This window comes from Ursus americanus, chromosome 7 (assembly GCF_024610735.1).
Source record: "Ursus americanus isolate L20-20 chromosome 7, mUrsAme1.1.p, whole genome shotgun sequence".
In the NCBI taxonomy this organism is placed as follows: domain Eukaryota; kingdom Metazoa; phylum Chordata; class Mammalia; order Carnivora; family Ursidae; genus Ursus; species Ursus americanus.
Window position 1 is genome coordinate 10,372,259 of NC_142133.1, and position 25,551 is coordinate 10,397,809.

The 25,551-nt window shown below is 36.6% G+C and overlaps 1 protein-coding gene across 6 annotated transcripts in view; it reads left to right on the plus strand.

Annotated features, from left to right (window-relative positions):
* The window catches only part of REV1 (REV1 DNA directed polymerase), a 92,293-nt gene that overhangs the window by 22,107 nt on the left and 44,635 nt on the right, over positions 1 to 25,551 (plus strand). For 3 of the 6 annotated variants that reach the window (XM_045771649.2, XM_045771648.2, XM_045771650.2), the window contains exons 2-3: positions 3,799 to 3,862; positions 5,547 to 5,673. In XM_045771649.2, coding sequence (XP_045627605.2) covers positions 3,809 to 3,862; positions 5,547 to 5,673 — 181 coding nt within the window. In that variant the 5' untranslated portion in view covers positions 3,799 to 3,808. Of the gene's footprint in view, positions 1 to 3,798; positions 3,863 to 5,545; positions 5,674 to 12,542; positions 12,697 to 17,072; positions 24,187 to 25,551 lie in introns of those variants that run through there. The other 3 variants (XM_045771653.2, XM_045771652.2, XM_045771651.2) reach the window with 3 other exon arrangements.

Consider the following 25,551-nt stretch of genomic DNA (forward strand, 5'->3'; position numbering starts at 1 on the left):
CCTACATATGGTATCATGTCATCTGTAAATGATGAAAGTTTGCTTCTTTACCAATTTGGATGTCTTTTATTTCTTTCTATTATCTAATTGTTGTGGCTAGGACTTCCAGTACTATATTGAATAAAAGTCCTGAGAATCTCTTGTTCCTGATCTTAGGGAAAAAGCACTCAGTTTTTCACAATCGAGTACAATACTAGCTGTGGGTTTTTCTTATATGAACTTTATTGTGTTATGTTCTCTCTAAACCTACTTTGTTGAGGGTTTTTTGTCATGAGTGGGTGTTGTACTTTGTCAAATGCATTTTCTGCATCTATTGAAATGATCATATGATTGTTTTCCTTTTGTTTTGTTGGTGTGAATATTGAACCACCTTTTCATAGCTAGGTAAATCCCACTTGATCATAATGCATGATTTTTTTTTTAATGTATTATCAGATTCATCTTGCTAATATTTTGTTGAGGATTTTTGCATATATGTTCATCAGAGATAATAGCCTGTATGTATTTCCCTTTTTTTGTAGTGTCTTTATCTGGTTTTGATATCTGGGTAATACTGGCCTCATAGAATGAATTTGGAAGCTTTCCTTCCTCTTCAGGTTTTTGGGATAGTTTGAGAAGAATCGGTATCAGTTCTTCTTTAAATGTTTTCTAAAATTTCACCTGTGAAGCCATCTGGGCCTGGACTTTCATTTATTGGGAGATTTTTTGATTACTGATTCAATTTCATTGTTATTAATTGCTCTGTTCAAATTTTTATTTCTTTCTGATTGAGTTTTGGAAAGTTATTGTTTCTAGGAATTTACTTCTAGATTGTCCAATTTGTTGGTATATAATTTTTCATAATATTCTCCTATAATCTGGGGCTCCTGGGTGGTTCAGTGGGTTAAGCTGCTGCCTTCAGCTCAGGTCATGATCCCAGGGTCCAGGGATGGAGCCCCGCCACGGGCTCCCTGCTAGTGGGGAGTCTGCTTCTCCCCGCCCCTCCCCCATGCTCTCTTGCATGTGCGTGCACTCTCTCCCAAATAACATCTAAAATACATACATATATATATATATTCTCTTATCCTGTGATTTTCTGTGGTGTTATTTATTGTTTCTCCTCTTTTATTTCTGATTTTGTTGATTTGAATCCTCTCTCTCTCTCTTTTTTTAAATGCTTCTGGCTAAAGGTTTATCAGTTTTGTTGAGTTTTTTCAAAGAACCAGCTCCCGGTTTCATTGATCTGTTCTATTGTTTATTTCTGCTCTAGTCGTTATGATTTCCTTCTTTCTACTGGTTTTAGGTTTTTTTTTTTCTTCTTCTTTTTCTACATCCTTTAGGTGTAAGGTTAGTTTCTTGATTTAAGATTCTTCTTGCTTCTTGACGTAGGCCTGTATTGCTATGAACTTCCCTCTTAGAACAGTTTTGGTGCATTCCAAAGATTTTGGACCATTGTGTTTTCATTTTCATTTGTCTTTTTGTATTTTTTGATTTCCTCCTTGGTTTCTTGGTTGACTCATTCATTGTTTAATATAAGCATGTTATGTTACTTCCATATATTTGTGTTAGTCTAGGATCATCTTAATTTACTTTCAGAGATTGAAATAATCTAAGGCAGGATATATTTTTGACAAAATTTGGTCTGTCTACTTCCAGTTTACTTACTCCTAGGATCCTAGTCCCAAGTATAGAGATTTATGTGCTTGGAGGACCCTTAAATGCCAACTTTTGTTCCCTTACTGTGTTGTTCAAAAACATTGCCCAGCCTCTCAGCCACTCTTTTATAATTTCCACATGTTCTTAGGGGAAAAAGCTGTCCCAATCTGGGAAGGAGAGGTGAAGTGGCAGGTTTTCTTTTTCATCTTCTAAATCTTGGCGCAGTAATTTTTCATTATTTTCTGGGCCTTCTATGCCTTTTTTTTTTTTTTAATGTTTTATCTAGCTTTCCTCTTCCTCAGAAAATGAAATAAGTTTCTTGTTTCTTTTCCCCTTTTTTTGGTCTTATTATTTGAATCCTCAGTCAGTATGAGTTTGTTATACTTGGTCAAATTAGTGGAAATGAAGAAATTACTAATTTCAGTCTCATTCCTTTTTCTTTTCAAAGCTTAAAAGTTTGTCTGGAATAGCTTTATTACTTTGGAATAGAGAAGAACCTTTAAAATTTATTGTTTTTAATTATTGTAACTTTGTTTCATAGTTTTCTACCCTCAGTAGACCACTGTTAATATTTCATATTGGCCTTTTGCAGTAGTTACCCAGTAGATCTTAAATGAGTAAGACTCTTAAATAATTGATTAGCCAACTGAATTAAACTGTGATAACATATTTTATTCTTTAACTTACCTTCATTTAGCTGATTAATCGTTGCCTTTAATTTTTGTGAGTATGCATCCTTAACATATAATGGCCAGAACCCCCAAACTATTTACTTGTAAGAGCAGATGTATAGATTCAGAGTTTATATAAAAATTGTGTATTAACACATTTCCCAGACTCCTTTAAGGTAAGGGGAGAAGTCTTGAGAGACTAGACAAAGTGAGCCTTTGAAAACAGAACTGTTAAGTAAAGCAAATATGGCAGTTCTGGGACTCATAATGAACACATTGGGTAGCCATGTCCCTACCTTTGTCAGACTGAAAACAATGCCAGCATCCACATCCCCTAATCTGGGTTAATCCCTTGCCTCCTGTTTGCAGAGCTCTTTGCTAATGCCCCTTGTCTCTCTGTTGGACTTACATTTTTAAGAGAATGTCTCTACATATCTTTAGGCCCCTTTTAAGAGTAGACAGTAAAAATTCATAATTAATGTCAGCAAGAAAAACTATAAATCACATAATATGTCAAATATAGAAATATTTGAAAGAAAATATCTACTGATGTGGGTGGCTAAAGTGTCATGTTTTAAGGTGTCAGTCACTAACAAATTCTTATAAACCGTATCAAAGCTGATTTGTATAATGTACAGAGCTTCTCGAGTAGCATATGCATTGATAATAACTTTTACATAGTTAGTAGAAGAAAAATAACCTAAACAGAGGACATGTTAATTTTGTGAAGGATAATGCAGTCCTGTCTCAAGATGTAGCCATATGGCTAGAAGGATTTTATAAGGAGTTTCATTTAGTGCCTGCTTTGACTTCTGAACCATTTTATATCTTGCTAGCCACTAAGCCAGCTGACACTTGAGATAAGCCATTATTTGGTCATTTTGGTGGTTTAATGGGATAGTGGGTCAAGTGTAGCCTTAAGGAGAATGCCAGATTTGATAGTTTGTTATAAGTGATAATCCTTCTACATTATCTCCCCTAGACGTGTTGTTTTAATTGACTTCATTTAGGGGTTTTTGCATAATAGGTGAATTACACGGTGACCGCACTCTTAAGTGTCTAGTATGTAATAGCAAAGATAGAGTGTAAGAGCCATATCAGAGGGCAATTCATGAAGGAAAATGTTTTCTTGGGTTCTGTTAATACTAATTAATGTTAACGAGTAAGCGTGGCCATGTTAGTCTAATTTGGTGATTCTTTATGCAAGTGTGTATCAGGTTTGGTGCTCAGGAATGCATAAAAGTTTTTGCTATGAAATTAAATTTATAGTAGTTATAATCTAAGCCTGACACTTATCTACAGGAGGGTGTTTAAGGAACAAATTTCACTTAAGAAGCAGGAGAATGTATGCTTTGGAAAAAATTTTAACTTTCACAAATTGAATATTTGAGTTTAATTTCTCATTTTTCTTGATTTGAAATAAAATGTCAGTTAGTAGTACATTATGTTATAAAATTCACAGTTTCGTTTTTTTGTTTTTCCCTTAATACAGAAGCTCCGCCATGAGACGAGGTGGATGGAGGAGGCGAGCTGAAAGTGACGGCTGGGAAAAATGGGTGTGTTTTAAAAGAGTAAAAATACTTACATTTAATTGTCTAGGTATTTTTTGTTCTTCTTGTAGGTTATGGTGTGGTTTAAGGCATTTTTTAAAAGTGTAAATCACTTTAGATACCAACGCTTCTGAGTTTTCACAACATATTGAAAGCTTGTTTAAACTTTTTAACACCTGAACTTTATTTTATCCTGAGGAAATAAATGTTCTGGTACACAGATATTTATTTATGATAATTTTATTGCAGCATTGCTAAAAATACTGAAAAACAGGAAAACATGATATACCATAGTAGGGAATTGGTAAAATAAATTACCTTTATGTAGTGGAACACTGTCCAGCCATCACTTAGCTTTACATTTCTTTCTTTCCTTTCCTTCCTTTCCTTTCTTTGCCTTCCTTTCCTTTCCTTGCTCTTTCTTTCTTTCTTTCTTTCTTTCTTTCTTTCTTTCTTTCTTTCTTTCTTTCTTTCTTTTTCTTTCTCTTTCGAGAGAGGTAGGGGAGAGGGGCGGGGGGGGGGGCAGAGAATATTAAGCAGGCTCCATGCCTAGCATGGAGCCTGATATGGGGCTCGATCTCACAACTCTGGGATCATGACCTGAGCCAAAATCAAGAGTTGGATGCTTAACCAACTGAGCCACCCAGGTGCCTCTTACCTTTATATTTAACTTGGCAAGATGGCCTTGACTAAAACGGTATGTTGTAAAGGACTATTATATATGATCCTATATTTCTAAAACCTCTATATTCTGAGACATAGTAATAAACTTTGAAAATAAGATCCCAAAATGTTGACAGTGGATAGGATCATACCTCATTTAAGTTTTCTTCTTCATATTTTCTGGAAAAAAATTTTTTTTCCACAATGAGCACGTAATATTTGAATACAGTGAAGTAATTAACATTTTGGAAGAAGTATATGTACTACTTCTAGATATCTATGGCTGTATTTTAAAGATCTAATGGATAGTTCTTTTTAGTAAAGTAAAATCAATAAAGATTTAACTGGTAATTCAAATACTTAAAAGCTTAATTTTGTCAGTGTTTAGGAAAAGTGTAGCTGAATTCATATATTTGTGTAGATCTTTAGCAAAAATAATGTTTTTATATTCTTTCTGAAATTGATGTTCTCTAAGGAAAATTATTACAGTTATCAAGTAGATTGATTAGATCCAGAATTTGGCCACTGAATCATCTATTGTAGTAGCTCCATGTATGGATTACTGTACTGGTTTGTTGAACTGTTTAATTTCACTTTAAGTTGCTAATTTTAAGCTTCCTGTATTCAGAAGATAGTGGAAGCCAGTCAAAAATATACTCTTACTGACCACTTGTCAAATTTTTAATTGATTTAAACTTCACTGTAACTTCTGCTTGATTTTGTAGGTAAGAACAATGTTTTATGGGATTAAACATTATTCTTGACCTACCTTTCTCTTTTAAAGTAACTGTTATAAGAATGTGATAAAAGAATTTAAAATTGAGTTGACAGAGGGAAAAGTCTTCCTTGACCTGCCTGTTTATTGCCTTGCATTATGGTTAATGTTTATAATTACACCTTGTCATCATTATACCTTGGTCACTAGCATAGAATAAGGTCTGTTTGTTTGTTTTAATGTAAATTTCTTGAAGAAAGGGGGTGAAAAAACATAACTTTTATGATTGGTTTACCTTTTTTTAAATTCTAGGGTGGGTATATGGCTGCCAAGGTCCAGAAATTGGAGGAACAATTTCGATCAGATGCTACCATACAGAAGGATGGAACTTCATCTACGATTTTTAGTGGAGTTGCCATTTACGTTAATGGATATACAGGTTGAGTCCTTTTTACTTTTTAGGTACCCTATTTTGGCATGTACTTTTATTAGGATTGAGGGTGATTTGTTTTAAATTGTTTTTTTTAATTTTCTGTATAAAAATGATAAAATCCTCTGTTTAGTGTCTTTTCCTTTTCCTTTTTGTCCCACCTGTACTTGCCATTGTGTTTTTCATTTTGATTTTTATCAAAGTACACAGTTTTAAAAAGCAAAATGAGGTTTAAAATGGAAAACAGTAGTCGTCTTTTGTAACCACTTGACAGGAAGTTCATCACACACGTGTGGGGCATGTACGCCATGAGCTTCAGTATAGTGGGATGTGGTAGGGCCATTTCATTGGTGAATTTCCAACTATAATTATCCATAGGTCCTTTCGAGCTGATGGGGGAGGAGGGTAGTGTGTCTGTTTGATTCCCAGAATCTTACTTAGAGAAGGTGTAACCCTAGCTGCTGGCATTTTGGTTGCCATGGGGGAAGGATGAGGCCACAATTCTCGCAGTTTAGAAAACAGAATTTCATTTTATCTTCCTCTTCTTTTTTTTCATCCCTTGCATCCACTTCTCCCCTCCTGTGTGCCTGTTGACACTGAGTCCACTCTCTGGAAGGGACAGAATAATCTTTCTTCTTTGTGAGTGGAAGTGGAGATCTGGACTTCTAATTTGTCTCTTAGAATTTCAACCATAAACTTCTTGTTTTATGACCTGTTCACATGGCCACTTTTGAAAGTTGCCCAGTGCGTCTTTTTCTGGGCACTGAGTTTCTCTTGCTTTCATTGGCACCAAGCAGACTCTTCTCTGCTTCCACATAGCCAGCTTAGATTTTATCTTTCTCTGATTTGTAAAGTCAGTTATCACTTGTCTGTTGGCTATCAGCTTTTATTACTAAAGTTTTCAATCTCTTGAGAATTCCTCTCCTCTTAAGATCATTTTAATGTGTGTGTTTTTTAAGTGAATGGCTGTAAATATTTGTGTTAGTCTGTGATATTTATCCCTCTCTGCTTCTCAGCTGGCTGTTAGTTGTCTATCTTTGAGGTCTCTTTATGCATCACTTCCCCTAACTTGTCTGATTGTCTTCCTACTGTGTCAGTGACTTCTCAGGCTCTTTTGGGACTATGACTCCTTAGTATCTTACCATTTACTGGATCTTACCGTAGTTGCCTGTTTCCCAGGCAAGAGCAAGAGCTACATTTTCACATTTTCATTACTGTTGTACTGTGTCTCTACAGTGACTGGGTATTAGCCACTCAGGAAAAATTTATTGAATTAAAATTAAGTTTTAACTAACTGATACATTTTCCTGGTTGAGTTTTACCGGGCATCGTTGACATTAAATTTAGTCCAAGAATGTTATCTCAAAATGAATGCTTTGGGTGCCCCTTTGGGGAAGTTCATAACATGCAATTTTTCTATGTAGGTATCCTGGAACATTCAAGCTTCACAGACTTTTCTGAGATGCATTATAAAAATTAAAAGTGTTCGAAAGAAAGAAAGAAACATTGCTTGTTACATTAGCCAGGAGTGGAAGTCCCCAGTTCATGAGGGCACCCTTATTCATATAAAAAGAAAGAGATTCTTTGTATGAGGGAGAAAAAAAAAACACTATAGTGATCACTACCATGGTTGAGAATAGAATTCTAATTCTACTTTTCTCACCAATTTTTGTGTGACCATAAGACATTTTCTCTGCAGACCCGTTTTATTTGGACCCAGTTTTATCCTTTTCTTTTTCATTATTATCCCTGTCCTTTTCATTTTGTTGCCTATCCTTTTCTTTTGGATAGGGATGAAAATATTAATTTTTACTATTACTAGGATTACATTATAATTCTACAAGTAAAGTTCCATTTTGTTGAATTTTCTAGGGACATGCAAATTGTGATGATATAATTTTTTTAGAAAAGTTTTCAGTTTTAGTGAATATTGTCAGTTTGTAGGTAGAAGAATCAACAGTCTCTGTGTGATAAATTATCAGTAGTCAGTTAGTGCTTTAGATGCAGTAAGACTAGTAAGAAATGGTCTATTATTATTATTAATTCTTAATCGTGCTCCCCATAGACCTTAACATTCCAAGTTTTCTTGATTCTTATAAAGTTCCCAGTTCTGCCAACTGAACTTCTCTTTGGTGACTCCCATCGTTTGCAACCCAATTAGCGTTGAGTTTGAGATTAAGGGAAGATTCTACATCTTTTGGATGTTGTGCATCTATCAACCCGTTCTTCCCCCCCCCCCCCCACAAGAAAATCTTTTCCCTGCTAAGGTTAACTTCTTCGCCTTCCATCCTTTTTTTTTTTTTTTAAAGATTGATTTACTTGAGAGAGAGTGTGCATGCTCATGCAGGTGTGCGCACATACCTGGGGGAGGGGAGGAGACAGAGAATCTCAAGCTGACTCCCTGCTGAGTGCGGAGCCCGACTCAGGGCTCAATCATGGATCATGACCTGAGCTGAAATCAAGAGTCAGTTGCTTAACCAACTCAGCCACCCAGGCGCCCCATCCTTTTTTTTTCTTTTTTTAATGATTTTATTTATTCGAGAGCAGAGTGAGAGAGAGAGCACACATGAGCAGGGGAATAGGAAGGGGCAGAGGGAGAGGGAAAAGCAAACTCCCCACTGAGCAGGGAAACCGACTCCCAAGACCCTGGGATCATGACCTGAGCTGAAGGCAAATGCTTGACTGACTGAGCCACCCAGGCGACCCCCATCCTGTTTTTTTAAATTAAACTTCTTTTTTTGAGATAATTGTAAATTCAAATGCCATTGTAAGAAATAATACAGAGAGATACCATGAATCATTTGCCCAGTTCGTCTCCTTGGTAACATCTTATAAACTACCGTACAGTATCAGCCAGGCAATTGACATTGATACAGTCAAGATAGAGAATGTTTCCACACCACAAAAATTCTTCATGCTGCTATTTTGTAGCCACACCTGCTTCCCTTTTGCTCTCTGCCCCTTTTCAATCCCTTTAACTAGTAACCGTGTCTCCATTTCTATGCTTTTTTTATTTCAAGGATGTTACATAAATAGGACATACTGTATATAACATTTTAGGATCGGCTTTTTAAATTCAGCATAATATTCTGGAAAGTCATCCAAGTTGTATATATCAGTAGTTTTTTCCTTTTTCTTGGTGAGTTGTATTCCAGTACGGGTGTTCCACAGTTTGTTAACCGTTTACCTGTTTAAGAACATCTGGATGATTTTCTGGTTTTGGCTCTGAATGTTTATATACAGGTTTTGTGTGACCATAAGGGTGCTATTGCTGGGTCATGCATATGGTAGTTGCCTGTTTCGTTTTTTTTTTAAGAAACTGCCAAACTGTTTTCCGTGGCTGTGCTATTTTATATTCTCACCAGCAGTTTATGAGTGACCCAGTTTCTCTTCATTCTTGTTAGCATTTAGCGTTTTTTAAGCATTTTAATAGGTGTGTGCTGATATCTCCTTGTAGTTTTTATTTGTGTTGTCATTGCTCAATGTCATTTGTATGTCATTGCATAGCATTTGATAAAGACAAATTGGTTTTTTGTTCTTGTTTTTTAAATTAATTTACATATTCTAATAGATACGTAGTGGTGTCTCATTGTGGTTTGAATTTGTATTTGCCCAATGGCTAATGATACCGAAACAGCCTTTGATGTGTTTATTTGCCATCTGTATGTCCTCTTCAGTGAAATGTCTGTACGTGTCTTCTGCCCATTTTCTAATTGGATTCGTTTATATTCCTTTGAGTTTTGAGAGTTCTTTATATATTCCAGATACTACTCGTTTGTCAGATATGTGGTTTGTAGGTACTTTCTCTCAGTCTGTAGCTTGTCTTTCATCCTTTTCACATGGTCTTTTGCAGAACAAAGTTTCTAATTTTCACGAGGTCCAGTTTATCTGCCTTATTTACCTTTATGGATTGTGCTTTCAATTCAGAAGTCTTTGCTTTACTAGATCTCAAAGATTTTCACTGATTTTTTTTTTCTAAAATTTTCATAATTTTATGTTTTACATTTAATTTCATGATCCATTTTCAGTTAATTTTATTTAATTTATTTTTTTGGTGGTGTATGGATATCCAGTTGCTCTAGCTCTGTTGAAAAACTTTTCCGGGGCGCCTGGGTGGCTCAGTCTAAGCGTCTGCCTTCGGCTCAGGGCGTGATCCTGGAGTTCTGGAATCGAGCCCCACATCAAGCTCCTCTGCTGGGAGCCTGCTTCTTCCTCTCCCACTCCCCCTGCTTGTGTTCCCTCTTTCACTGGCTGTCTCTCTCTCTCTCTCTCTCAAATAAATAAATAAAATCTTTAAAAAAAAAAAAAAAACTATTTTCCTCCATTGGGTTACTTTTGCACTTTTGTCAAAAATCAGTTGGACAATATTTGGGTCTGTGTCTGAGTTTTCTGTTTTATTATATTAATGCATGTGTCTCTTCACTGATATCACATGATTTTGATTACTGTACCTATATAGTAAGCCTTAATATCCCGCAGAATGATTATTTCCATTTTCTTCTTTGCCGAGATTGTTTTAGCTGTTCTAGGGCCTGTGCCTTTCCATATAAATTTTAGAATAAAATTGTCTGTGTTTATAAAATAAATACCTTGCTGGGTTGTTTTAGGAATTACATTAAGCCTGTAGATCAATTTAAGGGGAATTGACATCTTGACTATGTTGAGTTTTCCAGTCTGTGGACTGTCCATCCCACTTTACTCTGCTTTAGTTGATTGAACAAATGTATTTTCTATGCTGCTTGTGTGTTAGGAACTATGTTTGAACAGAGATGGTAGCTGATGGAGAATGTGGGTTTTGTGATGAGTAAGTAATCTCTGAGAGTTAGATACAGAGGAAGGTAGGTGGCAACAAAGAAGAGAAGTTATTGCCTTTGAGAGTTAGTGAGCCGTCATAAAGGGGTTGACACTTCAAGCTGGGTCTCGGATAAATAGGCATTTTCCAAGCACAAAAGGGTAAAGTCATTCTTGTCCTAATCCTGACCTGCATTTTCCCCTTTATATTCTTCAGTTTTGGTCATTGGGCTTATTCTAATATTTTAGGTTTTTTCTTTGTACTTTGTCGTTTCTGAGCTTCTGTTTGTGCTTTTGCTTCTTGTGAAAGCTTCTTTCCTCACTTCTGTGAACTGGAATTATATTCATCCTTTAACACTCAGATTAAATTAGATTTTGTCTCCTTCCCTAAGCCAGTCCACAGTGTTTAAATTGCATAGCATCATTGCTAGAAACATTTACTTTGACACCTAACGTCTTATAGTGGTAGGTCTTATTCATGTATTGAGTTTTTGGAGTTAGCCCATTTTATGTTGTAGCACCAGTCAGACGTGGATCAGAGGTAGCACTGTAGGGCCTAAAATTTGCTATTCCGTCTGAGGTCCCTGGGTCTTCATCATTCACATCTCTGATCAAATGTCACCTCCTCTGAGACTCCCTGACCACCCTTGTCTAAGATAGATGTACCTTGCCCTCCAATTTCTTTCCTGACCCCTTGTCCAGCTTTAGTTCTTTTCATAGAATTTATTTGTACCTAAACTGGTATCATTTGTCTGACTTATTTTCTGTCTGCCCAGTGAAATAGAAGTACCGTGGAGAACAGACATGGGTCTTGATCATGCTATATCCCAGGGGCTAGAACCTTGCCTGGCACATTGTAAGATGCTTAATAAATATTAGTTGAGTAAATGAGTGAATAACAGGGTTTTGTGTTTGTATATCAGAATGTTAAAAAATTTTCAGTCATATGCTAATTCAACTCAGTCTTCTTAAATCGTTAGTTTTTTTTTTTTTTTAAGATTTTATTTATTTATTCGACAGAGATAGAGACAGCCGGCGAGACAGGGAACACAAGCAGGGGGAGTGGGAGAGGAAGAAGGAGGCTCATAGCGGAGGAGCCTGATGTGGGGCTCGATCCATAACGCCGGGATCACGCCCTGAGCCGAAGGCAGACGCTTAACTGCTGTGCCACCCAGGTGCCCCAAATCGTTAGTTTTTAATTAAGAAATGGGCCACTTTCTAGGCTTTTACTGAATTATAATCTCTGGGAGATAGGCCCTGAGCATGTTCATTTTGGTGAAAGCTCCCCAGGTGAGTTAGTGCTTCCAATCTAGTGAACTGTAATTGCTGTCTTCTCTGGAGTGGGATCAGCAAGAGGTGTTCTGGTTATTTTGTACTTTTTTCAACATGTGGATAGAAGACCAGGTCCAATGGCTTTGGTACTGCTTAGGTTTGTGAAAAAACAGGCAGGCAAAAACTTGGGCATGGATTGCTGAATGAACAAGGGAGTATGCAAATATGACAGACTTACATTTCAAGTGGTAAGGATTGGTATGAAAACTTTAACAACCTTACTTTGTTGTTTTCTGAACATGCGAATGTGATGGTTTAGGAAAAGAGTCCATTTAATGGTGACAAATCTACTTTTTCAGAAATGTATGCTTTCCAGAAATTAGTTTCTTTCTATATATATGTATCTTCTTTCATTTTTCTGTGAGACTCTGATCTTGTAAATCAGAGATGTAGGAATTTTGCCTCTAACAGGGGAGAGACTTCCTGTATTAATTTATGCCACCCACTGTATTTTTACCAGTGTCCAGTAGGTGTTTGCACCTGATAGTTACTCAAAACTGTGTTCTGTAGTCTTTAGAAACTTCTTCAGTTTCTGTTTGGTTAAGCGTATGTGGCTTTTAGTTGAATGTGGTAAGTCTAAGGTAGTTAGGGAGGAAAGGAGTCAAGAGTAAGCGTGGCTACTGGAGAAAGAGTAATGGGTGGGAGTCAGAAGACAAAAGGGTCTGCACAATGGCTGTGTGATTATGGACAAATCACCTAATTTTTTTCTATTTCCTCATCAGTAACTATGCTAAATTATCTTTTCTAATTTGTAGGATTGTGAGACTCAAATGAAATAATGAAATAATGAAGGATATTACTACTGTAGAACCAAAGGAGGTGTAAGCAGCCATTTGGTTTACTTCTTTCTACCATGTATGTAGCACAACCAACATTTAATCAAGTTCTTTGGATATACAGAATGAAATGGTGCACATAATGAATATTTTCTCATTAGAGATTTATCGAGGAAAACTTCTGTACAAGATTTTAAAATTTTGTTAATAGAATTTGTTTTAACCAGATGACCTTATAAATTGTGCCTAGAAACATGAAAGTGGTCTTCATGTGGCTCTTTTCGTGTTCTGTAATGGCATTTGCTGTGATGGGATTTCATTTGCAGAGGTTTAGGCCTAAATTGGGGTCCTGTGATACATGCCTTTGCTTTTACTGTGTGTAATTGTCCCTTAGTAGGGTTGGTTTTAGTTCTGAACTCTAGTTGAATTCAGAACATTCTTACAGAATGTTCTTGAAAATTAATAGTAGGAGTATTGTGGAATATAATTTTAAACTTTGAGAAGATACTTTAGGATCCTAGAGTGCCTTCATTGTTATCAAGAACGCCCATTATTATTTTACATAAGAAGTTTGCTTGCTAAATAGTTTGAATTTTTAGAATGCCAGAAATCCTTTTATTGCAGTAGCAATGCTTCTTCAAACCCAATGCTTTTATTCTTGTTAATACCATTAACTATTAGCCACCCTGCTACAGTATATTATCTGACTTGCATTTTATTTCCCCTGCAATAGTCTACCTTAAGACAATGATGAAAAAGAACAATGAGAAGTGGCTCTGACATCTCAAAACCTATTATAGAAGGCTGTAAGCATTTAAAACTTTGTGTAACTGGTTGAAGATTAGGCAGATAAGTCGTTTAGAGTTACTCAGAAATAAATTCTGTGGGGGCACCTGGGTGGCTCAGTCAGTTAAGTATCTGACTCTTGATTTCAGCTCAGGTCATAATCTCAGGGTCATGAGTTCAGGCCCTGCATTGGGCTCCACACTGGGTGTGGAGCCTAGTTAAAAAAAAAAAAGAAAAGAGAGAAGAAATTATATGTTATGTAAATTAGATATCGTCTGTGTACATAAATATGTATTTATTATAAGTAACATGCATTATATTTATAAAACAGAACAGCCTAGCCCTTCAGCATTATTTTAAATATTCTGGGATATAAAGATCCACAGATCAGTGGGGGAGAGGGTAGGATTATTCAGTATAATTTGTTGCAACAAATTGGATGACTGGAAAAAAGCTTATACATCAAAATGATAGGAAATAAAACACTAACATCCCAGTAGATTAAAGGCAGATATCAGAAACAGTTTATTTCAGTAAGTAGACCTGGGTCACAAGTATGGAAATATGTTCAACTTCACTGTTAGATAAATGTATAATGAAACAATATATTTTTGCAAAGTTTATTTAATTTTAAAAAATTATTACATGAATAAACCCAATATAGGTAAAGATGGGTGAAAATAACCGCTCCGTTCATTGCCGGAGTAAGAGTGAATTGGTAGACTTGCTTTGGAGAATGGTGTTATGAAACATGTAAGTGGCCTTTAATATGCTTATAACCTTTGGCTTAGTAATTCTTCTAAGAGTCCACTCTAAGCTGGGGCGCCTGGGTGGCACAGCGGTTAAGCGTCTACCTTCGGCTCAGGGCGTGATCCCGGCGTTCTGGGATCGAGCCCCACATCAGGCTCCTCCGCTATGAGCCTGCCTCTTCCTCTCCCACTCCCCCTGCTTGTGTTCCCTCTCTTGCTGGCTGTCTCTGTCTCTTCAAAAAAATAAATAAAATCTTAAAAAAAAAAGAGTCCACTCTAAGCTGATAAGTCTGATTGGCCTCCTAGTATAGCTTTATAGAAAAGATCATCTTAATCACGTTATTTTATATGAAAGCAAAGCACTGTCTGAGAATAGAAATTCTGTTATAAATTATACCATCTATAAAGTGACTTAAAACAATTAAAAAGCTAACTATGGATAATTTATAATAATATAGAAGAATTTTTGGTAAAAAAGGGTGGGATATAAAATGATAAGTAGGGGATGATCGAGCTGTTAAGAAAAGCACAGGAAAAAAATGCTAGAAGCAAATATATCACAGCAGTAACATTTTTTGGGCTTAGAACTGTGAGTGGTATATTTTCTAGATTTTTTTTTTTTAAGATTTTTATTTATTTATTTGACAGAGAGACAGCCAGCGAGAGAGGGAACACAAGCAGGGGGAGTGGGAGAGGAAGAAGCAGCCTCCCAGCGGAGGAGCCTGATGCGGGGCTCGATCCCAGGACGCCGGGATCATGCCCTGAGCTGAAGGCAGATGCTTAGTGACTGAGCCACCCAGGCGCCCCATATTTTCTAGATTTTTTTATCCTAGGCATGTTTTTGGTAGAATAGAGAATAATTTTAAAATAATTCTGAGCTTTAATATTGTTTATCTTGGGAAACATGAAATTACTATAGTGGCTTTGCTTTTTTTGCTTTTAGACTGAATATTGTTATAGAAATATGCTACTGATAAGATAGTTTGTAGAAATAAGGAAAGCAAATTACTTGTGTAAATATTTCCAAATATACTACATGGTGGATTGTATTTTTGTTCACTGAAATCTGCTTCCCCTCCCCCTGGAGGAGGATTTTACTTCCCTACTTGTTGAAGTTCACGGAATGTGAGTAGAAGTGGTATCTGTCAGGTTGGGGATAAAGCTTTAAAAATCAGTTTGCACTTCATTATATACCCTTTTTCTTTTGCCACAATGACTGACAGTATTCTAGGTAGAGGTTGTTCCATCAGTCTGGATCTCAGAGTAAAGGTGACATGGAGCACAGGATGGACGTGTTTCATGAGTGAAAAATAAACCTTTGTTGTAAGTCACTGATTTTGAGGTCATATGTTACTGCAGCATAATCGTCCCTCTCCTCTCTGAGCAGCATCTGAAATAGTGGATAGGAGAAATATTTAGAACAAATACTATATTTTGTTTTACGTTTCCAAAAGTAGTAGTCTTTGGCTGTATTTTATTTTATTTTATTTTAATTTTTTAAAAGATTTATTTATTAAATTTGAGAGACAGAGTGAGCGTGCCCACACAAGCAGGGGGAGGGGAAGAGGAGGGGGAGGGAATCTCAAGCAGACTCCCTGCTGAACACAGAGCCCAATGCAGGGCTTGATCTCACCACCCTGAGATCGTGACCTGAGCTGAAATCAAGAGTTGGCTGTTTAACCAGCTGAGCCCCCCAGGGACCCCGCTTTGGCTATATTTTAGATCAGGGGTTGGCAAACTTTTTCTGTAACGGGCCAGAGCTTTGTGGGCCATGTACTCTCTTTTGGAACTCCTCAGCTCTGCTCTTGTAGCCCCAGAGCAGCCCTAGACAATATATAAGTGAATGAGAACGGCTATGTTCCAGTAAAACCTTATTTAAAAAATAGGTGGGCCAGATTTGGCCCAGGGGCCTTAGTTTGCTAACCTCGTTTTAGATCACAGACTCAGAATCTTGGGGTTAGAAGGAAATTTAAATCTTCGTATTAATCCTTGTCTATGTGAGAATTCCTTCTTCAGTGTTGCTGAGTTACTGACAGGCTGCCACTCAAGTCTCTTGCAGTGACTCTGGTGTGATGGTATACTGTCCTAGGAGGCAAGCGAGTTCATTTTCAAGCAGGTCTGATGGTTTTAGTGAGCCAAAATGTGCGTCCCTGTAGCTTCCATCCAGTGGTCCTAGTTCTTTCTCTCCAGAGCATGAATTCAAGCCCTGTCACGTCCTCTCAGTGTGATTGATCTTCATGTTAACTCACTCCACAGCTCTCAGACTAGATTCTTCCTAGTTCTTTGAAGTGTGCTTTCAACCCTGTGGCCACACCCTTCTCCATTTCCTTAATTAAAGCTTTTCTCATCATCTTTCCTCAGCTTCTTGGAATGTCAGAATCCTACTTAGTTTCTGGGTTCAACTCAATCAAATGTTGGTCGGCTCTCTGTTCCCACAGAGATAGAATATCTTTTGTTTAAAAAGCATTTGTGGAGGGGCGCCTGGGTGGCTCAGTCGTTAAGCGTCTGCCTCCGGCTCAGGGCGTGATCCCTGCGTTATGGGATCAAGCCCCACATCAGGCTCCTCTGCTGGGAGCCTGCTTCTTCCTCTCCCACTCCCCCTGCTTGTGCTCCCTCTCTCGCTGGCTATCTCTCTCTCTCTGTCGAATGAATAAATAAAATCTTTAAAAAAAAAAAAAGCATTTGTGGAATCCTTACTAAATTCTAAGTGAGATGCTTGAAAACATGGGTACTGAGGATACACTCATGATTAAACAAGGTTCCTGGCTCCATAAGTTACAGGTAACACCATAAGTGATGTTGGATGCCAGATAAAAGCTGCTGGTATTTTTTTGTTTGCTTGTGTTTTTGTTTTTTAAAGATTTTATTTATTTATTTATTTGACACAGAGACAGCCAGTGAGAGAGACAGCCAGTGAGAGAGAGACAAGCAGGGGGAGTGGGAGAGGAAGAAGCAGGCTCCCAGCAGAGGAGCCCCTGAGCCGAAGGCAGACGCTTAACTAAGACTGAGCCACCCAGGCACCCCTTGCTGGTTGTTTTTGAATTGGTTATTAACTTAAGTTCCAAAATACCCGAAAGATTTTATAGTCTCAAAATTAAATGTATTTTTAAGTACACTAAAAACAGATGATGCAAAAACTCAAATACGTTATTTAGTAGAAATGTCTTTTACCTTTTGTTGTTAGGTTAAGTAGTTTCTACGTAGACCTTGGAATATAACTTCTTTTAAATAGTTGAAAATGTTAATAGTTCTAATGTGTGTGAATGAGGATTTTCTCACTACTATGCCGAGAGGCAAAATGGTAATAAGTACATGTTACAAATTGAACTTTCAGAATAAAGTCTTATATATATTACTTTTATTTTTTGGTATTTGGGGGATTTTTTGGTAAGGGTTCATTTGAAATAGGGTTCTGCTATTTAAAAAATTGAGAATCACTAGTTTAAATGTCTCCATCTTTCTTCTTCATTAAAGCAAAGCAGGTTCTTAATTTGTTTCCTTTGGTGTTTTATGCATGACTGAAACATCACTTAATGCTTATTAGCCAGTCTGACTTGATTTTGGTCTTTAGAGGATTCCTCCTGGTTGATTTTTACTGTACTTCTCTAATGAAGTTGGTCAGGGTCTAGCATATATTGAGTCATAAAGAGAATCAAGTATTCTAGGCATGTAGTGTGACCTCAGTGACATGGAGCAGAACCATCCCCACTCGTGGTCTGCCCTCTGTATGTCTGCATTGTTTGAGTTCGTTATTTTGAGGGAAAGGAGGTAGAGCTAATTAAAAAAAGGCAAAGAGCTTTATTTAGCTTAAACATTTGAGACGTCTTTGTCCTGTGTCGCCTTTGTACCAGTTCTCCTACATACTAAATGGTGCAGTTGTTTTAAAATCAAATGTGGAGCTTCAGTTTTCACTGTCTCCATTGTTCTCATTAAGGTATTTTTTGGCCCAGATTACTTTGTCTCTTGTTTAAGTTAACCGTCTACTTTCTGCCACCCAGAAGCGTAACCCCCTGTTTTCTTAATCAAGTCCTGAATTGAAATACAGTGCAGTCCAGGGCTGAGAACAAGTCCCGTAGTGCACGCTGACCTCCCTGTAGGTAGACACTGTCTCTACAGTCACTAGGCTTTTGGTGCTGTTTGCTGAGTTACCACCATTGTCCTTAGGAGATACATTGTTATACGTTTGCAAAGCTTTCTTTCCAAGATATTTGTAAAATTCTTAACTTGTACAATCCTATTCCTGAGAAGCACGGTTTAGGTGAAGAATTTTCTCGTTGATCAGTTGCTCTTTGGTGGAACTTGTGTTTTGTCAAGAAAGGATACGTAAATGCACATAGAAAAAGAAAGGAGTATATGTTTAAGCTGTAAGTTTTAGAACCTGATTTTAGATTTATTAAAACTTGAAAATGTTACTATTTTACAGGCCTTTTATTTGAAATTGGTCTTCTTTATAAAAGACCCTTGTTCGGGATGTTGAAGGAGCTAATAATTTTGGCTTAAAAGGTTGTTAATAGGAAACCTTCATAGTTTTACTTTGGTTGAAATATTTCTAGTAAGTTTTCATGTAGCAAATACCACTTCTCCAGTTAGAATGGCAAAGCTTTAAAAAGTTTGGAAAAGTTGGAGGTGCCTTATGGCTCAGTCATTTGAGTGTCTGACTCTTGGTTTCAGCTCAAGGTCATGACCTCAGGGTCTTGGGTTCAAGCCCCACATCAGGCTCTGCATTCAGCCTGGAGTCTGCTTGCGGATTCTCTCTCTTCCTCTGCCCTCCCCCGCCCCCTGGCATATAAATAAATAAATCTTAAAAAAAAAAAAAAAGTTTGGGAAAGTTGATTGAGTGTATGCTGACTTTTGTATTAATATAGAAATTTTTATTTTGCAAATGGCTCCCTTTATCTTCATTGATCTTTTTCTGAAACTTTTTTCTGAAGTGTAGAATGTAGATATTCTTATTGAGAGACAGTAAGTTGGAGAAGGAGCATGGGAGCAGAAATCAAGGCTTGGATTTTAATTTAATTCTAGGTCTTTGTCACTTATTAGCTAATCCCATCTCTTAAAACTGTAAGATTTTCATATATTTAATTTTCACAAGCATCTCTAAAGTGGTAGTAGTAATAATAATGTTGCAGAACTGAAAATTAAATGCAAATAAAATTACAGAGATAATAAAATGCAAGTTAGTGTTAGTATGTGAATGATATTGTTTTGCTAAAACTAAATTCCTGTTTACGATAGATGTGGTACTAATTGGTACATTGCATATTTTTTTGTGTTTAGCATCGCTGTCAAATGTGATCTGCTTTTTAAAAAAAATTTTTGATTATGGCATATTACACATAACATAAAGTTTACCACTTTAACTATTTTTGAATTGTATAGTTTAGTAGTGTGACATATAGCCACCTTGTTGTACGACCAATCCCCAGAGCTGCTTTATCTTGTAAACTCTGTACCCATTAAATAACTCCATTTCCTCTCCCCCATCCCACCTTCCCTGGCAGCCATGATTCTACTTTCTGTTGCTGTGAATTTGACTATTTGAGATACCTCAAAGAAGTAGAATCATACAATATTTGGGGGTTTTTTGGTCACTAGTTTATTTTATTTAGCGTAATAAATGGTTCAAGGTTCAGGTTGTAGCATGTATTAGAACTTGCTTTTTTAAGGCTGAATATATCATTGAATGTACATACCACATTAGTCTATGACATTTAAAGCAGTCCGTGACAACAGCACCAGCCCCTTTGTAACAAAACCTGGGCACTAAAATCACGTGGCAGTGCTTTCGTTAGGAAATGGTTATGCAAATAATCCCCCCAAAAAATGCATGTTTTCCAGTAAGAATAGTATTGAAATGAAGTTAATAATGTCACACAGGACTTGTGATGCCAAGACTATACTGTTTAATTCCAGTGTTGGAGTCACAGGTGGTGAGGAGTGAGATAATGTATGTCAAGGACCTGACTTTAATAGGCCCTAAATTCGTGTTGATTTTCTTTCCTCAGTTTTTTACCTGCTATGGTTATAAAACAGCTAATGACAGTTTTAGTTTGCTCTGCAAAGAGGTAGATGTTTTTGTTTTGGTTTGGTTTTTTAAAGATTTATTTATTTGACAGAGCAAGCAAGCACAAGCAGGGGGAGCTGCAAGCAGAGAGGGAGGGAGAAATAGGCTCCGAGCTGAGCAGGGAGCCTGATGCGGGGTTCGATCCCAGGTCCCTGAGATCATGACCTGAGCCGAAAGCAGACGTTTAACTGACTGAGCCACCCAGGCGCTCCGAGGTGGATGTTTTTAAATAAAATTGACATATATATATTGGTGCTACTAGAATGGGCACGTGTCTAGTGACCATGGGAAAGGAGAAAAAATGATATTTTCAGGGTTTATTATCATGTATAAAAACTTATCCTTGTTATTTTGTTCAGTAAACATGTGTTGAGAGCACTTACTTTTTAACAGGATATGCCAAGTATTATGTATCTCTTAAAAAGTATATTTTGTTAAATATGATGGCTTAGGGAAACTGGCATCTAATCTTAAATTTCTGTGTCAGATATTTAGGATTATTGCTAGTAAAAGTGACTGTCAGATTGTTTTATCATAGAGGACATTTTCTGAGCACATTGCTCCTGTGTCATATTTCAAACCACCATGTTGCCTCAGTACGGAAGCCGCAAATGAAAAGAATAGACTAGTTACACTTTTTTTCAAATGTCTTGGATCTTCTGTGCCTGTATTTTAATGGACAGTTTGGGAGTTGATGTAGGCGTTTTGGGATGTATGATTCTACACACATGGATACACATATAATAACCGACATATATGTCAATGAAGACGGACAATATTGCTTGTTGAGAGATTAATAGAAGTGAAGACCCCTTTAGTCTTTGCCTTCTACTCATAAATATTGTTAGCATATGATAGGATCAGGTATAGAACTTTGGTTACAGAGGGAGGATAAACTCAGTTGAGCAGGGAATCTGGTCAAATACACATAAAAGATGGTTTATTTTAACCAGGTCATCAAAGCACTGTTACTGACTTTTTGATGGGTTGTAGAGTTGGTTTTAAAATACTTTTTTTTTCTTTCTTTCTGTGATGGTATTTAATGTGATGGAAGCTACTGGTAATTGAATATGAGGCTGTGATAGGAAATTTATCTGGAAGCCAAATAGATTTTCATAATAGTTTAGGTCTGAAAGGAACCTTAGGAGTCATTCGCTCCAGGCATCCCATTTGACCTGTGTCACAGTAAATGATGAAGATAGTAGAAACTTGTGAATTTTGGCAGAGCCAGATTGAACTCAGGACTTTTGATCTCCAGTTCACTGTGTTTCCCTTATACCATATATTTTATGTTGGCCACAGTAGAGACAATATTTGCTTTTAAGTACTGTTACTTGACCTTAGCCTTACTGAATTTTATACCTGTTAATATGTACAAGACATTGTGGTTTCTTTTGGTAATCAAGATATGTGAGTTAGTGACCTACCTTTTCCAATGTCTTGCTAACATATATATGTATCTTTTTAACTCGTTTACATTTTTCTGCTTTAGTTGCTTTATCCGTAAAATTGAGTGACCTGGTTTGCTTTCTCTCACGAACTTGTGAAATAGTCTTCAAGTTTTGTTTGCTGGAGATAATGGTTTTAGTACATAGAATTATACAATAGCTTTGTAAGGAATCTTAAGTGTCATCTAGTTTAGCTTCTCATTTTGTAAAGAGGAAGCTGAGGCGAAGTGGGATGCGTCAGTTGCCTGAGATGTTACAACTTTTCAGTGTCACACTGCAGCTGGAAACCAGGCCTTTCTATCCAGGGTAGCAGCGTGTTAAGGTTGATCAAGTATGATGAGTGTTGGGAGACGGAAACCTGGACCGTGGTGGCTGTCCCACCAGCTGTGTGTGACTTCAGAAAGTTACCTTAGTCTCTCTGATTGATGTTTTGTTTTTCTACAAATTAATCTGCCTAAAGTTGATGCTATTTATAAGAAACCTTAAGTGCATTGTTGAATAATAATTTGCTTGTTGAAAAATTTAGTCTGTCTTCAGGGGAAATCATTCAGTTGGCACAATGTGCCTTTAAAAAAATCTTTTGTTAGAACTGATTTTTTTTTTTTTTTCCTTTTGGTAAAGTCATTTTTGGGAGCTGCTAAACCTCAGAGACACTCTTCTTTAAAGGATCTTTACCAAGATGTCATTGGTAATCTATGGTGATGATTTTTGTTGGTGATTAAGTTAACTTTTTTATATTCTAATGTATTTTAAAAATAATATGTTCAGTGAGGATATATAATGAGGATTGAGGGATAATTTTATCTACTATTTGAATTGGTCTAGTTGGTTTAACTTAATTAAGCTTGTTTATACCAATATGGAAAATGAAATGGTTATTAGATCTCTAAAAGCTTTTTTAGTTCTGACATTCTCTAGAGGGTAACATCAGTTATAAAGATTTGGGGGATAAAATTTCTCTGAATATTTTTTGTTTTGTTTGATTTTTCATTTTGTTTTCTTATCCTTGCTAGTATATCAAGGACTTTTCTTGAAGGAAAATGTACTGGAGGGTGCGCAACAAGAGAAAGATTTATAGATGGGATAATAAATTGGAAAAATTTAATGATTTATAGATAGAGAACAGCCTCAGCCATGAAGTTTTTTCCTTTCTGCTTTTTTGGGATAAGAGATGGTAATAATAATGCTGGCAATAGCTGACACATACTTCTTACTATGTGCATGGCACTTTTCTTAGCAATTTATAATTTTTAGCTCTTAATCCCACCGCAGACCTCTGAGGCACTATTATTCCCGGTTTACACGTGAGAGAAGTGAGGCCCTGCGAAGTTAAGTAACTTGCTTGAGGTCCACACAACTTAGCAAGGGGTTGAGCTAGGATTTGTACCCACTAGATCTCGCTCTGGACCCTGTGCTGTATGGCCTAATTTGTTGAGTTACTGAATAAATATTTTGAGAATTGAAGTGGTAATACTACTTACAGTCCATTTTTGCTAGAGGGGTGAAAACTCCAGGCAGGAAACATTGATGCATGGGAGATGCCAGTTAATTCAGTAAATGTGTACTGAACACCTGCTTTGTACCAAACATATGGAAGTGAATAAGACAGACAGGGTTCCTGCCCTCAAGGTGCACGTGCTCAAGGGGGAAATGTGACAGCAAACAAGTAAACAAATAGGGTAATTTCAAATTATTATCAGTAGTATGAAGAAAATTCCCTGGTGTAATAGACTGTGGGGTTGGAGTTACACAAAGCTTAGTGTCCTAGAGATTTCATGGGGTTGGATACTGTCCCCCAAACATTTTTCCCTAATTAGCCCACATCTGCTGAATTTAAGGAGGAGAGTGTTAACAACAACAACAAAAAATGAACTTTTTGTGCAAATCTTCAGAGCTGTTGTTTATATTCTTTTGAACTTGTAATGTGGGAGTATGTCTATTGCTGACGGAACAGAGCCAGAGAGAAATCCTATTTTAAAAATAACAAAAAGCTAGGAAAATGAGGGCAGCCACCAGCCACCGTGCATGCCAGGCTGTTCGGGCTGGTGGAGTGGGTCCTGGCTGCTGTCCTTAGTACATTATTGGCAGTTCTGTGTTTGAAAAGTTAGGGCTTCCGCGTGTCAGCGGATGTGTTGTATTCTACCATTTTTTGTAGATCTAGGGCCGGAGCCTCAGGTCTTACATTACTTGAAAGGAGTTCTGTCATTATAGTTTATAGTAATAATGGTTTTTAATTGAGTACCTTCTATGTGCCAGACTTACTTGTAATGAGGAGAAAGCTTAAAGGAGTCAAAGTTATGCGGCCAAAGGATGTTAAACCCTGGCTTTAAACCCAGGTTGGTCTGACACCAGAGTTCATGTGATATTACTCTTTAACTAGATTGGCTTTCCTGGTTCACTTCACACTCAAGAATATGCAAGAGTTTGCAAGATTGAACTTCAGGGGAGTCTCCCTGATTTCCTCCTGTAGGACAGTAAACTGTCCAGCTTTTCCAGTTCTAGATTTCTGCAGTAATTCGATTTCAGGGAGCAAGTAGTAGAGGGGACAGTGTTTTTACAAGTATGTGTAGACAAAGGTAATGCGTTCTGTCAGCCTGTTTTCTATTTAAATCATTGAATACAATTAGAATTGGTTTAGGAAAGTTGTAGATTAACTTGTAAATACTTTTTTGCATTTCCTTGCTTTTTGTTGGATTTAGCATCTGTCCGTATTATTATGTTGTATTTAGCCCTTAATTTGGTACTTTATACTATTATGTCAGCCACATTTTGTAATCTTTAGTAAAAGAAAATAAGTAAACTAGAGATTTCTGACTGGCTAGCTGTTTAATTTCCACCGTTTTCTATTAAATCATTGTGATGCTCTAGTTTTTGTGATCCCTAACCTCTGAAACTCTTCCATTATGAATTTCGAATTAATTTTATTTAGAAGTTGTTTTCATTTCTCTTTTTCGTACACTGTCCAATTTGGTAAACCCTGGCCACATTTGTTAGGTGCTTGAAATGTGCTAGTCTAAATTGACAAATGTAAATGCAGGAGACTTAGTATAAAAAAATCATGTGAAATATCCAGTTTTTTAATGTTGATTATATGTTGAAGATGTTGAAGTGATAATGTTTTGGATCTGTGAGGTTAAAAATACTATTAAAATTAATTTTACTTTTTACCATGTTTAGTGAGCTTCCTAGAAAATTCTTAATTATATATGTGACTTGCGTTTGTGGCTCACATTATATTTCTATTAAGCAGTGCCAGTATGTGCAATCAGTAACATCAAATGAATTCTACACCATAAGAACTTACCAAGAATTGACCAAACCTGTTATATCTAAATGTGCTTTGTTAGTGTTTTTTCTCTTCTGAAGACTAAACTGTCCTAATTATATGGTTATTATAATGAAAGTGTTTATTTAAATTCTTGGACCTGTATTGCTTGGGCTTAAGAAAAATCTGTTGCTTGGATAACAAAGTAGATATATAAGCCTCCTGTGATGTACCCCCCACCCTGGGGTACAGCTGTTTTGAGGAAGGTGTAATTTAGAGCTTTCATTAGGATAATAGGTAGAAGAAACAAGCTATTGAAAATAATTATTTTAATGTGATGCCAGTAATACTGGTCATAATTTCAGTGAGTCAGACTTTTTATGGGAAAGCATAAACCACACTGATTCTTTTTAAAGATATTTTCCTGTACTTTTATTAAGAAAAAATAATTTGAGGGTTGGGTGGGCAGCAGGGAAAAAATAATTTGAAACACAGTTGAAAAATGTTTCCTTTTTTTTGCGATTTTTTTTTTTTTTTATATTGGTGAACTTTATTTTTTGTCTTTGGTGCAAGTTCATATTAAGAAACTGAGTAATTTTATTTTAACTTTTCTTATATTTTCTTAATTAAAAATAAAAATATTAAGCTTCATAGGAGTAAAGTCTGCTCATAGTAA